This window comes from Myzus persicae, unplaced genomic scaffold (genome assembly GCF_001856785.1).
Source record: "Myzus persicae strain clone G006 unplaced genomic scaffold, MPER_G0061.0, whole genome shotgun sequence".
Taxonomy (NCBI): domain Eukaryota; kingdom Metazoa; phylum Arthropoda; class Insecta; order Hemiptera; family Aphididae; genus Myzus; species Myzus persicae.
Window position 1 is genome coordinate 822,490 of NW_019103989.1, and position 13,821 is coordinate 836,310.

The window sequence follows — 13,821 nt, forward strand, 5'->3', positions numbered from 1 at the left end:
GCTGTGAGCACTGAGCGGTAGCCGTTAATTATACGTAATATAAATATATAATCCATATTATATTAAACATTTTATTATTATTATTTATTTGTATAATTGCATATAATACATTATTTAATTATTATGAAGATGTGAGATAGCGCAAACAAAGACAATATATTACGTGATTCGGTAGTAATCGACACTTGAAATGGATTTCAAACGATAGTGCGCCGTCGCCAAAACCGTCCGCCCTATAGTATTATGCTCTAAGCTGCGGGCCACAAACGGCACTACCTATCGTCCTTATTCTTTCGTACGCTCGTGGTTCTGGTTTCCACGTATTTCACGCCACTCTTTTTTTATTATTTTCAATTTCGTGTGATCGCTTAATATACAACGGTGCATCGTGTTATATCGATTTCACAAATTCAGGAACCATATCGTAGACTCACATGCACTGGTCTAGAAACGATGATAATCTCAATATAATAATAATTAGGCATATAATGATATAATAATCTTGGCCGAAAACAAATGATGAAAACTCATTATTGACAACCCATTTTATATATTATGATATAAACACCTCATAAAAATAATATTGATTAAAACGGTTATCGGTGAGCAGCGATACAAAATAAAATATATAATACCTAATCACGTAAATACGCACTATAATATTTCCCATAGGGCCATAGGGGAGATGATATTTTGAGTCAATTTTAGTACTTTTAATTTTCCCCACAAATTGAAGGTGCATTTAAGCGGGCAAGTACCTGTGCCACATCTAAATATTAATTTCGGTAATCTGCACCACACTTCCAATTTTAATTTTTGGAATTAACCGAGCTCACATAAGTTAGGTATAGCAAGCTAAGCTGCACTCATACCGACACGTAGTCGAGTCTGATACAATATAATTGTGTTACATATATATATTTATATTATACTTCTAATAATAAGTAAGATAAAGACTAGAATATTGACCAATTATTACTTGAATATGTATCGCATCAATAATTTTCATAAATCGTAAACTATTGTAATTTGGTTACAGATTATCAGTTAAAAATAGTTGACTATCTTATTCAATATTGCCTAATGGAGTCATTAATAAATTATTGTTGGGTACTTTAAATTTTCACCAAATATTTATATTAAGATTTTCTAGCAATTATTGTTTATTGTTCAAAATATTTTGGTCCATTTTAATTTATTTAAAGATATAACAATTTTTCAGTTATTATTTTAATTTATGTACGATACAATTTTTGTTAGCGAGAAAAAAGCTTGAAAATTTAATGCAAGACGCACGATATATTGTTTTTACGAGTACTAAAAAAATAAAAAAATAAATTGAAACTATTTTTTTATAGGATTTTAAAGTTATAATTTTGACAAAATTGGATATTTATTTATACAAATAAATTATGTAATATCCTTAGAAACAGATTGCTCGGTCTCCGCACTGAGTCATTTTTCGTATGCGTTGAGTTATCATTGGATTCAAATTTATTTCGTTCATTATAATTTACCTAAAGTACCTACTTTATGAGGCATATATATATTATCATCTCTATGAGTTGGAGGCTATACAGTTATTTTCCAAAGAAAATTACTTTATAAAATATTGTATTATGATTACAACGAAATTACATCATTTACCAATAGGTAATAGTGTAAATATCAATATATCATGTACTAATCATGTTCTGTCATCACCTTTGAAATAATATAGGTAGGTTATGCATGATGATTTTTAGTGTGATTTGCGGCATTATTTAATTATGATCTGTGATAGAAGTTATGGCTGCTAAAAAATTATTATTTTAAAACTGTAGTTAAAATATTAAATCGATTAGGTATCAGATAACCAGTCGAAGTCTAGCTATTGAAAAATAAATATTAATACGTATATACACAGCTAATATTTTGTAGAACAAGCGATTCCGGGTGGTGGTTTTGGACGTTCAATAATAGATTCCGCCTTGGAAATGTGGAAGGGTTAATAATAGCAGCAGTACGCGTGGCATAATGCTGTCAAAAGGAGAGGGTGGCATTAGGTGGGTTCAATGGTTCCCAACAAAAAATTCTCCAGGGCACCAGCCACACGAATAATCGTAGACTCGAAACTCGACGTTACACGAAAACAGAACAGAAAGCCTACAAAAAAATTACCTTATTCTGATGTATGAATAACAGAAATAAAGTAGAAAACGTATTCGAAATGTCGGCTGTTCGGTTGGATAGACAGAGACATACTTCAATACTTGATATAATGATGTACTATAGTGCTCAACCATTGATCACTGCTCACTGGTATAAATGACTAATAATTGTAACATCTATACTTATATAGTTACATAGTATAAATATATACCAGGTATTAGGTATACATAAATAATAAAATACTTACTATTTTAATCAATGGTACGACGATGAAGGAAGATATTTTTGTTCGATTTGTTGGCGACGGCGGCACCAACACAATTTGTACTTAGCCGAATCGCGACCATGTTGGCGTTGTAGAGGGAAGGGGGCAATTACTGTGAATCCGGTTACGGCTGCAGTGCGATAGCTTACCTACATTAAACTAAATAATAACAATTGGTTGTCAAAATTGTTGATTCTAAGCATGCAAGAAAATGTAGACAATGATAATAATATTTAGTGCTTATACTGCAATGATTATATTATAGATATAATAGGTTTAGACATTAAGGTACATTCCACTATCTTATATCCACTTGCTTCATTGCATTATTATCACGGAAGATTAATTGTCCGTCAACGTGCTGTGTGAAAAAAAAGACTACTAAGATTATACAAGTATCAGTGCCCCCTCCCCCACAATTGATTGAGTTCAGAAACAATAATACTGGAACACGACCCATACCGAATAATACGTAGTCCATCCAATGTCTCCAGAGTTCAGTTTTAATTTGTTTTTTTGGTATTTATAATCACATCTACAGAAATGAAATTGTCAAATATGACAATAAAAAATTGATTGTGCGGGGAGAGACAAACGTCTCCTTCACACCCTTCACCCTTAGGTCGGGATTCAGTGTCTGTCGATATATAGTACATATATAATATGTATATTGTATATATATATATGATATTAATGCAGTGAATAATAAATATCAATAATAATAATAATGTAAACTCTCGTCGCCATTGTATTGAGGTCAAAAACCGAACGACAGTGTGTGTCAGTGTGAGTGCATTCGCTTACATCTGGTGGAAGCCCTTCCACGAATGTAGGTCGAACGAGTGGTAAGCAATGGGCGGCGGCGTAGGCGGGCGGGCGGCGTGGCGCACGCGCCGATCGCCGGACCGGAATCAGCTGTGCGCCAGCTGTGTCGCCATCTACCGGGAATCTCCGTCACCAGTCACCACACGCCTCCCGCCGACCCGTTGTATAGAACGACGGCGACCGACGGCTGCGAGCTACCGTCAGCAGTCGTATTGTAATATAGTAGTTGCACCGTTGTTTCGGCTGTAGTCGTAGACTGTAGTGTCGTACCAATAACAACATAGCATAGTTGTGTGCGTGTCGGCCGTGTGAGTAGTGCGTGCGCGCGTGACGGCCTACTCTCTGTGCGTGTGCTAGTGTGTGTGCGTGTGCGTGTGCGTGTATGTGTGAGTGTACGATCCGTCGCGATGATAAGTGCCGCTGGTGGCAATAGCAGCAGTTGTAGTAGTTTTAGTCGTAGTAGCGATAGCGTACTCAATAAAAATTATTCTCGCGGCTGTGCCGTTCCGCGATTCGCAGTTTTCTCGACTTGACACTAGGCAGGCGGTTCTGGGGACTCGCTCGTACCGTTTTATACTTGTTTTTAATCGTTTTTTTTTTCTGCTCATTTAACTCTGTAGTTCTGTACTCACCTGACGTTTCCCTTCCCCCCACCAGCCAACTATCGTTTTTTCGTCTCATCCTCGGCACCCGTCCGTGTCGTGTTCGGATCAAAACCATACTACGCAGCGGTGGCTGCGTCTGCGGTACAAATGGCGGCCAGCCCGAACAACAGCAGCAACAACACGACCGTGGTGAACTCGGACTGCGGCGGCGGCTCGGCCGTCGGTGGCGGAAGCGGTTCTGCGGCCGTCAATGGTAGCGCGGCTAGCCCGTTCGGCCAACAAGGCGAGGACCGGTTGAAGGGCCTGTACCCCATGGTGGACGAGGATGACACGCCGTTGCCACGGAGCTGGAACTCCAAAGACAAGTTCACCAATCTCGGGCTATCGCAAAACAACATACGCGTTCACTACAAAGGTATATAACGTCCGTGATGTGATGGTCTGACCATTTTGGCATTTTCGAATGACGTTTTGGTGCCTTTAGACAAAACGTTTTCCCAATATAACAACAATATTCCCCAATTTCCATTTTCCAGTCGTATTCGACGTCGTATATTATTATTATTATTATTACTATATATATGAGTAACAAAGAATCAGCTGTTCATTGTTTTGTTTTGCGCGCACTGGCCCACTGTTGCCCTGGCGGTGGTAGTGAGGTAAGAGGGGAGGGGTGAACGGCAGTGGTATCGGTATGGTATGGTATGTGGTGTGCGTGTATGTGTGTGTGTACGCGCCTTTTGGTTCGACGGGTCGAGTCCGGATCCCTCTCGACAGGCGATCGCACTCTAAACACTATAACAGCGAGTGTGCTGCTTGTTCCTCGATTTCCGCGTCCAGAAAGACTAAGAGAGTCTGTTCAATTTGAACGACAACGTGTTTCTTCGGCCTCTGGCCTTTTGTTTTTCGATTTTACTCGCACCATCACAGTGTTACCGTGCCAAGGTCGCACGGAGGCTCTTGATCTTGTTCAAATCACCCGACAACCCAACCCCCTCCATCACTGTCGACGACGCTGTGTGTACCTACTGCACATAATGTTATAACTTGTTATTTTAAGTCGGTGAGGTGTCCGTGCAGTAGGCCCGTGTGGTTTTTGACGTAGCTACGAGTTTTCCTGCGCCAATTTCCCTCGACGACGAATAGGATGCCTCCCCCACCCGACTGCAATTGCACACGGCCATTTCGCAACATCTCGGTTGTTGCGCAAAAAATAAAATGAAAATGCGTTTCACGCATAATAATTAATATTATAATGTCCTACCCATTTTTATATCGTAATAATTATGCTAACTACTAGTAGGTAGGTAGTTGTAATGATACTATCTTTCAAAAACGCCTAAATTACCACGTACTTATATTTATTTAATTATTTCTACTTTACTAAAATACATTTTTTATTTTTTTTCTCCTTTATTTGAAATAAACAATCTATACCTAAGAGGCACACTGAGTATATGTGATAAGACTGAAATTACATATACATTATACATTACCTATAGGTATCTCAAAAAAAAAAACAGAACTACATAAACATTTTTTATTATTTAAAAAAATATTTACCATCCGTATACAAAAATACAATGAGTAATAAGTGTAAGAATTTTACAGGACTTGACGGCTTAAGTGAGGGGGGTATCTGGTAACGCTACTTTAGCTTGAAAGAGGTTTGATTTTAAACTTTTACTTATTACTGAAAATTATTTATTTAGGAAATCAGGTAGCCAATTATGCTCTAAGCGACGCAGAAGTTAGTGTTACTAAAATACTTACCTACTTATTAAAATATATACTTCCCTAGTTTCAAATGTTCAATACTTTCCAAAGACCAAAACCCAAATGCAATAAGATTAAACAGCAATTTGTGCTTCTATTAGCTGTAGGTACTTAAATTTGACTTGATGCGTTGTGCGGTCAACCAATCTGAGTGATGTCAGTGTTATGGTTATTAGTTTAGTTCAGCATTTCTTAAACTTTTTTATCCCTGGGACCATTTTGATGTCCACTTTTTCTTTAGTGGAACCCCTACTTTTTTTAGCTTTGTAGCTTTCAACAATTAGAACCCCTACTTTGTTTCAATAGTTTTAATTTAAGGGTTATTTGCAATAAAAATTATAGCTATAAAATATATACCTACCTACTGTATTTAATTCAAACAATTTAATGAGATAAATGAAATTGCTTTTTATTATTACACGTAGGTATTCTTAATATTGGGCTTTATTGATGAAAGTTGTATTATCATATTAAGTTTGGCATCAAGTCTGTTGCGGTATTTTGTTTTTGTTGATACATTTATAATACAAACATTTTTGTCCCCACTAGCCTCTTATGATCTTTAGAAAGATTTGTTTAAATAATTTTCTTGAAAATTTTTAAAAAAGCGCTTAAGTTTCTCAGAACCCTGTTTAAGGAGTACTAGTTTAGTTTATGATCTATATTTCTATTGTCCATCATAAACTTAAACCAATAAATCAATCTAAAATAAACACAAGTACCTATACTGAACTAGGTAATTTGTTGAATACCTAAATAAGAGAGAAGTTTAAGTAGTTTTTATTGGGTTTTAATTAAGTAGATTTTTTTTAAATGAGGTAAATGCATTTACTAAAGAATGTAGGTAGGTATATTCATAATCTCAAAATCTGCAGGATGATTTTTAGAAGAAAAAAATGTATACGGTTTAGTTTGCTTTTAGTGTTTCAAATTTTTACAGAATGAACCAAAGTCCCAATTATCTATTAAAAAATGTCAGTGTTACCTACATAATAGCAAGCTACTTGGCAATTATAGATTATTTTTAATTTTAATGTACCTACTTATCTAATGTGTTATATTCATGGGTCTTAATTACTACTAGCCACTAGGTACCTAAATAGGTACAAAAATATAGATGGGAAATCATTAATTTTATTGATACCTACCTACTTAGTTTATAATATTTCAATTTTGTTAGGTATATAGATATTGTATATTGTATATTTTAAGATGTATAATATTTACATTATTAAGTATTTCAGACTTATAATATTTAAAATTATTTACAAAGAAAATATGGGTAACATTTGATGTTTTTTAATCAGCAAAAATCGAACCTAAGTACCTAATTTTGTGATCTGTTTCAATTTCTATTTTACAAAATATTTCATAGTTAGATACATATAATTAATTAAATTAGTAACCTAAATGTCCTTTAAGAAATTAATGATTAAAAATAATGGGTAACCAAGATAATAATTTAACCAGTATTAGGTACATATGTAACGGTGAAACTTATTGAGAGGTGGTGAGACGGATAAATCCCACCATGACTTTTTTTTCAATATTTATAATAACCTTGATAATAACTAAGATAATATGTAACTATAAACGTCTAAAATGGTAACATAAATTATATTTTTAATGATCTAATAAGTAGTGTATGTTAAAAAATCAGCCTCATCTATAAAAAATTATTTGACTGTCACTGATACCCGATTGGAACCTACATTATTTTAATTTTTGAATAATGTTTTACTTGTATTTCTGTGTACCTACTTAAAAATATTTAAAAGATTTTTATTATAGGCACAATAAATAATAGAATTAGCTCCTATTACATAGTTGAAAAAAAAAAATTTAAAACATAGGCACTTAATAAATGTTTATTTTAAGTTAATACTTATAACTACCACCTACACAAAAAAACAACAATAGTTGTACATTGTGCTGACTTCTTAAATATCTGCTTCATGTTTGTTTGGCTAAAAACAAATATATAAATATATTTTTCTTCTGAATTCTTTTTTTATTTAACCTTTAAGGTTATACATTTTAATGTTGTTTACCTAAATAATACCTATATTAAGTTTTTCTTATGACAGAAACTTAACTCTTTAATTGTTGTTATAATTTCGTAGTTAAAGGAAGCAATACAACATAGGTGGTCAATTATTTATATTGTAACACAGTAAAATTTAATTATACAAAAAATAAAGTGATCAAAACAAATATAAAACTGTATCTAACAACTTATGAATAAGATCATATTATCTAATTCAAGTTAATGCATTCAAGAATTTGTGGGGTTCTATTAGTTAATTGTATGTATAAATTGGGTTCCATATTCCAAGATAGATGGTAAACTTACTAGCAACAGCCACGAGCTGTGGAATCAATTATATCCCATTTGAATAGCGTTTCTCCATATCTCTAATGGACGGTTCAGTTCTGTTTAATGTGACCCATTCTCATCATTTTAATGTAAAGCAAAGGAAATTAGATGATCGGATTCTAGATCAATTGATAGCAACTAGCAGGTAGTTGTCTGGGGTAAAATCTATATTTAAATCTACCATTCTGTTCGATTAATTCCTGAGCTCTTTGAGGCTTCCTTGATCAAATCTCAGTGTATAATTTTTAATAATGCCTTCATGGATTGTGAGTTTATTGTTACCTTCCTCTGTATTTGACCATTTATAATGTAATGGTAATTACGCTTAGGATATGAAGTTAAGAGATATTGCTACTTACTATTGATTTTAGAATGTGGGTGTAAAGTGTCCTAAGAATTTTAGTGGAAGCGTTCCCCAAGTGAGTCAGCAAGTTTTAATATGATAGGATTCCTTATTCTGATTTGTACAGCAGTATCTTACAGGTAAATTTTACTCATCAGTTTTTTATCAAATGTAACAATGTATTTAGGAATGAGCATTATATGCTAATATACAGTCTCTGAATTGAATGCTTAGAATGAACCTTAATCAAAAAAAGTCCTTACTTAATAGTCATGCTTATTTCTAAGTTCTAACATATGGCATAGGTAGTTGATACTATAAAATACAGCTTAAACTATAAGTAGATACAATTTGCTATTAAACGTATCAGATGGATGTATTAAATCATTACCATCTGAAAGGTACCTAATGTTGTTTTTTTAATCCTAAATAAAAATTATAATATTGTTCTAATAAATTTATTTGTTAGCCATAATAAATAATAATGAACATATTATAAATAATATAGTTTATGATAATAATACTTTTACTGGTAACTTATGTATATTAAATTTAATTCCTGTACCTGCATTTTGTTTTAATATTGAGCATTGTTCGAATTGCTTAATAATCAACAATCTTTAAGTGTAGGTTTAAATTATTGGCACTAATCCAAGGTCTATCTTTTATATCTAAATTAAATTATGTGCTCTAAAATAACTCAAAATATTTGTTAATTTATACAATAAACAAATATTTTCATTTAACATATAATATATATTAAATAAATATGTTCATTGGCAGTATTTTAATATCAAATCTTGTTTATAGTGCCTATACTACTGTTATTAACGTTGAAGTACTTACCAAATACTCTAGTTTATTATTAATGAAAGAGCATTTGTATCAGTTATACTACATTATACTAAATACTGAGTAAAACTAACATACTTACCTAATAAAATATTCATATAATTGTATGTAAAAATAATTTTTCCATTTATTTTTAGGTCATGGTAAAACACATAAAGATGCGGCCAGTGTTAGAGCCACACATCCTATTCCTGCTTCTTGTGGTTTATATTATTTTGAAGTAAAAATAGTTTCAAAAGGACGTGATGGTTACATGGGTGTTGGACTTTCAGCCCAAGGAGTCAATATGAATCGTTTACCAGGTAAATTTACTAACCTAAAATAAAATATTAAAATTGATTTATTCATAAAATGTAGGTACAATACATCCATACTAATAATTATAAATGTAATTTTAGGCTGGGATAAACATTCATATGGCTATCATGGTGATGATGGCCATTCATTTTGCTCAAGTGGCACAGGTCAACCGTATGGACCTACATTTACCACTGGCGATATAATCGGTTGTGGAGTAGATCTTGTGCATAACCACTGTTTTTATACTAAAAATGGAACCCATTTAGGAACAGCATTTACTGACCTTCCTGTGAGTAATCACTGTTAAGAAGTTTTAACTTTTTTGTTTTTTTTTAATAAAAATTAAAACAGTGAACATCAGCTCATTATTTGTTTTTTTCTCTGACATGTGCTACATAGCACATTTTTGTTCTGCATAATCAATAATCTAACCTTGTGTTGTTGGCTTAAATATGAGAATGAATTTACTTTTTATCAAACCTAAGTTAAGAGCATCTGTGTTTGTAGTTTTTTACTATATTAAAATTTTGTACAAAAAATCCATAATAAGAAAATATATAATGTTCTTAACTTAAAGTTTAATAATACGTAGGTCATTTCACTCTAATATTATAGTTAACAACAATAGTTCAGCTGAAGGCAAAGTTGCTATGTTAAATGTAGGTCAGAAAGATAAAAAATAAATGATGCACTGATACCCTCTTAAATTGTAGTGTTAATTAAATTTATTAATGTATTTATTTTTTTTCCAGCCAAATTTATTTCCTACGGTAGGATTACAAACACCTGGTGAGGTGGTTGATGCCAATTTTGGACAGTTGCCATTTGTGTTCAAAATTGAAGAAATGATGAAAGAGCTCAGAAGCCAAACACAAATGACTATTCAAAATTATCCATTTTCTTATCCATATTCACAGTGCCAGACAAATTTCCATAAGTAAAATAAAATAGTTATAATTTATTAACTATTTAGTATTAATAATAATTTTTGTTTCAGAATGGTTTCTACTTATTTAGTTCATCAAGGTTTCTGTGCAACAGCAGAAGCATTTATTTCTCAAACTGATCAATCATTTGAAGAAGAGATTGCTTCCATAAAAAATCGCCAAAGTAATTTATAACTACTAAAAAATTAAAATTAAAACTAATAATTAATGTGTTGTCTATTTTATATAGAAATATTAAAACTGGTATCAACTGGTCGAATGGGAGAAGCTATTGAAATGACCAATAAGCTTTATCCTGGGTTACTTGAATCGAATCGTAACCTTCTATTTAAGCTCAAATGCCGTCAGTTTGTTGAAATGGTCAATGGTACAGATTCAGAGGTAACATCCCGCTCTCATGATAATATTGAAATTCACACAACAACTCGTCCATCGCCAAAACGTACATTACAGTCAAATAGAAGTCCAACTTCTATACAAACCAATGGGTATAAATAAATTGAAAATAACTTTATAATACAAATTTATATTGTTTATTTATTTATTTTTAGAAATGTAAAATGTCAAAAACTATCAAATACTACTGAAGTGACTGAAATAAATTCAGTGAATTTGATATTAAATGGTTCTTCAGATGCAACTACAATTAAAACAATTAAAAATGGTACACCAAAAATTAATGACTACCAAATAGAAAAAATGGATTGCAACGAAGACAACCAAATGACTGAATATAATATTATGTCAGCTGACAGTGTAAATGGACATCATCAAAATCACCTTTTAGATGGAGATTATAGTTCAAATGGTTATCACAATGGGCATAATTGTGATGAACTAAGTAATGGAACATCAAGAGTCAATAATAACGGAAATGAAGAATCCATGGGTAAGTTTAACAATTTTTATTTTATAGAAACATAACTGTATTAACTAATGGTATTATTAAAATACAGATATTGATCAACCAGAATATCACCAAACTACCAAAAAAGTATGTGGTGGCAGTAAGCCTGGTGTTGAAAAAATGTTAGAATTCGGTCGAGAATTATTCTTACTTAGTTTGCAATTACGACAAGAATTAGGAAGAAATGAAACAAATAAAAAAATGTTACAAGTGTGTATTAAATATTATAATAATTATTGTAATGCTGTGTTGTATCATCAATATAATATATGTTTTGTTTAATTAGGATGCGTTTAGTTTATTAGCATATTCTAATCCTTGGGATAGTCCTGTTGGTTGGCAACTGGAAGCTTCCCAAAGAGATAGTGTATGTGCAGCACTGAATTCCGCTATTTTAGGTAATTAGAATTGTGTACATTAATACTATACTTGAACAATTGTTGTGTTTACCTACTAGATATCACCTATAACGACCATCAAGGGGCTGTTTGAAATAACTGCCTAATAAGTCATTATAGTAGATAGCCATTAATCTTGTTTATTATAAATTAAAAATTAAAAAAAAAAAATTGACATTTCCAAATTTATAAATATTTTTATTTTTTGCCCAAAAACATGCTTTACAGGAACTCCTGTACTCACTCCTCATAAAGTAATTCAATTTTGATAATTTTTATTTTTTTTTGAAGAAACCCTTCTTTACAAGACTAGAACTTGGATTTTCATAATTCTATTTCTAAACTTGTGCATAGATTGCCCAATACCCCGCGTTCAAACACTAATCATCACTGATGACTTACACATATGCCATATACAGTGCAACAAAGTTGCATACTGCCCCCTCCCAATTAAAACAGGCCTCTTAAAAGGTATAAAAAGTGCCAAAAAAAATATTTTGATTATTACCAATGTTAAGTTGGAATTATGGAAATTTTCTGTTTTACGATATACCATTTTTTTTCAAATTGTATTGTTTTAACTTATGTAATTAAGCATGCTGAAAACTATGGTTAAGTCAGAAATTTGTGGTTGGACTCAGTTGCAAAGTTCATGCTAATTGTGATTTATAGTATTTTCATATTCTCACCCAATTAGTTGTTGTTCAGATAATTAATATCAAAAACATCCCTCGACTTATTATGTAAAATCACCTTGGATAGGTCGCAGCCTTCAAAACTAAGTCCAACAACCAAATTCTGACTTCACCATTGTTTTCACTGTGTTTACATTAAAATAAAAAAAAGGGTATCTGGTAAGGATAAAGGGCTAACCTAAACAGAAATCTACCACAATTCTTACAATTTTTTTTTTTAATTATACCAATTAAATAGCATATTAATGTAAAAATTGTGTCGGAACGTTTGACCAATATGTCATTATAGGTGATATCTACTGTATGTCTAATAGTATAATATCATTAATTTAATGCTTTCAATACCTATTTAATTAAACTTTCTTGTTTAAATTATTTTAATTAAACTATAACTTTAGAATCGAGTAATTTGCCACGACGCCCACCTCTGGAAATGACTGTTGGTCATGCCTATGAACTAGTCAAGCTGATGGCAGCGTCTAGTATGGGAGCATGTGCTTTCACCAATATTGATGAACTGCTCAAATGACCTTCGTGCAATGTGCGCGTCTCACTGCCACCATTCTGCAGGTAAATAAAATAACTGCAATAGATACTTCGCAATGAACAATTTGTGTAACATAGTTCATTAAATTATTATTTCCACTTTGCAGAGTTCAAAACAGTTGGCCGCCAAATTTGAACACAGTAAAAATGGCAAAAGTACTTTAAGCGGCCACATCACCCACAAAAATATTTTGTACAAACAAAAACATAAATTGACAATTACATTTTTCTGTATAAGCGTGTAAGTAGTATTTTTTCAGATAGAATTTTAAAATATTTACCGTTAACACAGTGTAAATTAGCATTAAATTTAACGAATGAAATTTCAAACTTATCTGAAAGTTATTTTCACTCATACAATTTTTTCTTGTTATTTAATTGTATAATTTAAAAAAAATATTGTATACTTTAAAAGTTTAAAAATTTTGTTAATCTCTTATTTTTGCGGACAAATATTTATTAAAATAACAAATTATGAAGGTCTGATTAACTTGTCGGTATATTATTTTATTGTCGGATCCAATTTATAATTTGTTGTACGTAAATGTTATTTGCGTATTTTATGATCTCTTCACATAATTTATGCAACATATTAAAATGATATTTTATTGTTGTGATGTGATTCTTGATTACCTTTTCTTGACAAACATGTTTTTTTTTATTGAATCAAATGACGTTTTATTTTTATTAAATAAAAACTTCGAATCGCCAACACTTATGTATAAGATCATTTAAACATTGTACCATATTATTTAATTTATAGTTGTTAGTTTCATACGATTGTACTAACAAAATATAATTAGTTCATTTAAATATAGTATTTTTTTTCTGGAA

The 13,821-nt window shown here is 31.8% G+C and overlaps 1 protein-coding gene across 1 annotated transcript; it reads left to right on the forward strand.

The window, feature by feature from the left end:
• The first annotated feature begins 3,462 nt into the window (after positions 1-3,462).
• LOC111037316 (ran-binding protein 9) lies at positions 3,463-13,820 on the forward strand. The gene is made up of 11 exons (XM_022319833.1): positions 3,463-4,261; positions 9,332-9,496; positions 9,593-9,783; positions 10,247-10,431; positions 10,492-10,604; positions 10,671-10,929; positions 10,993-11,330; positions 11,398-11,558; positions 11,635-11,746; positions 12,840-13,011; positions 13,095-13,820. Exons 1-10 carry the CDS (start codon positions 3,994-3,996, stop codon positions 12,968-12,970), a joined length of 1,923 nt encoding a protein of 640 aa, XP_022175525.1. The 5' UTR covers positions 3,463-3,993; the 3' UTR covers positions 12,971-13,011; positions 13,095-13,820.
• Position 13,821: the final 1 nt, after the last annotated feature.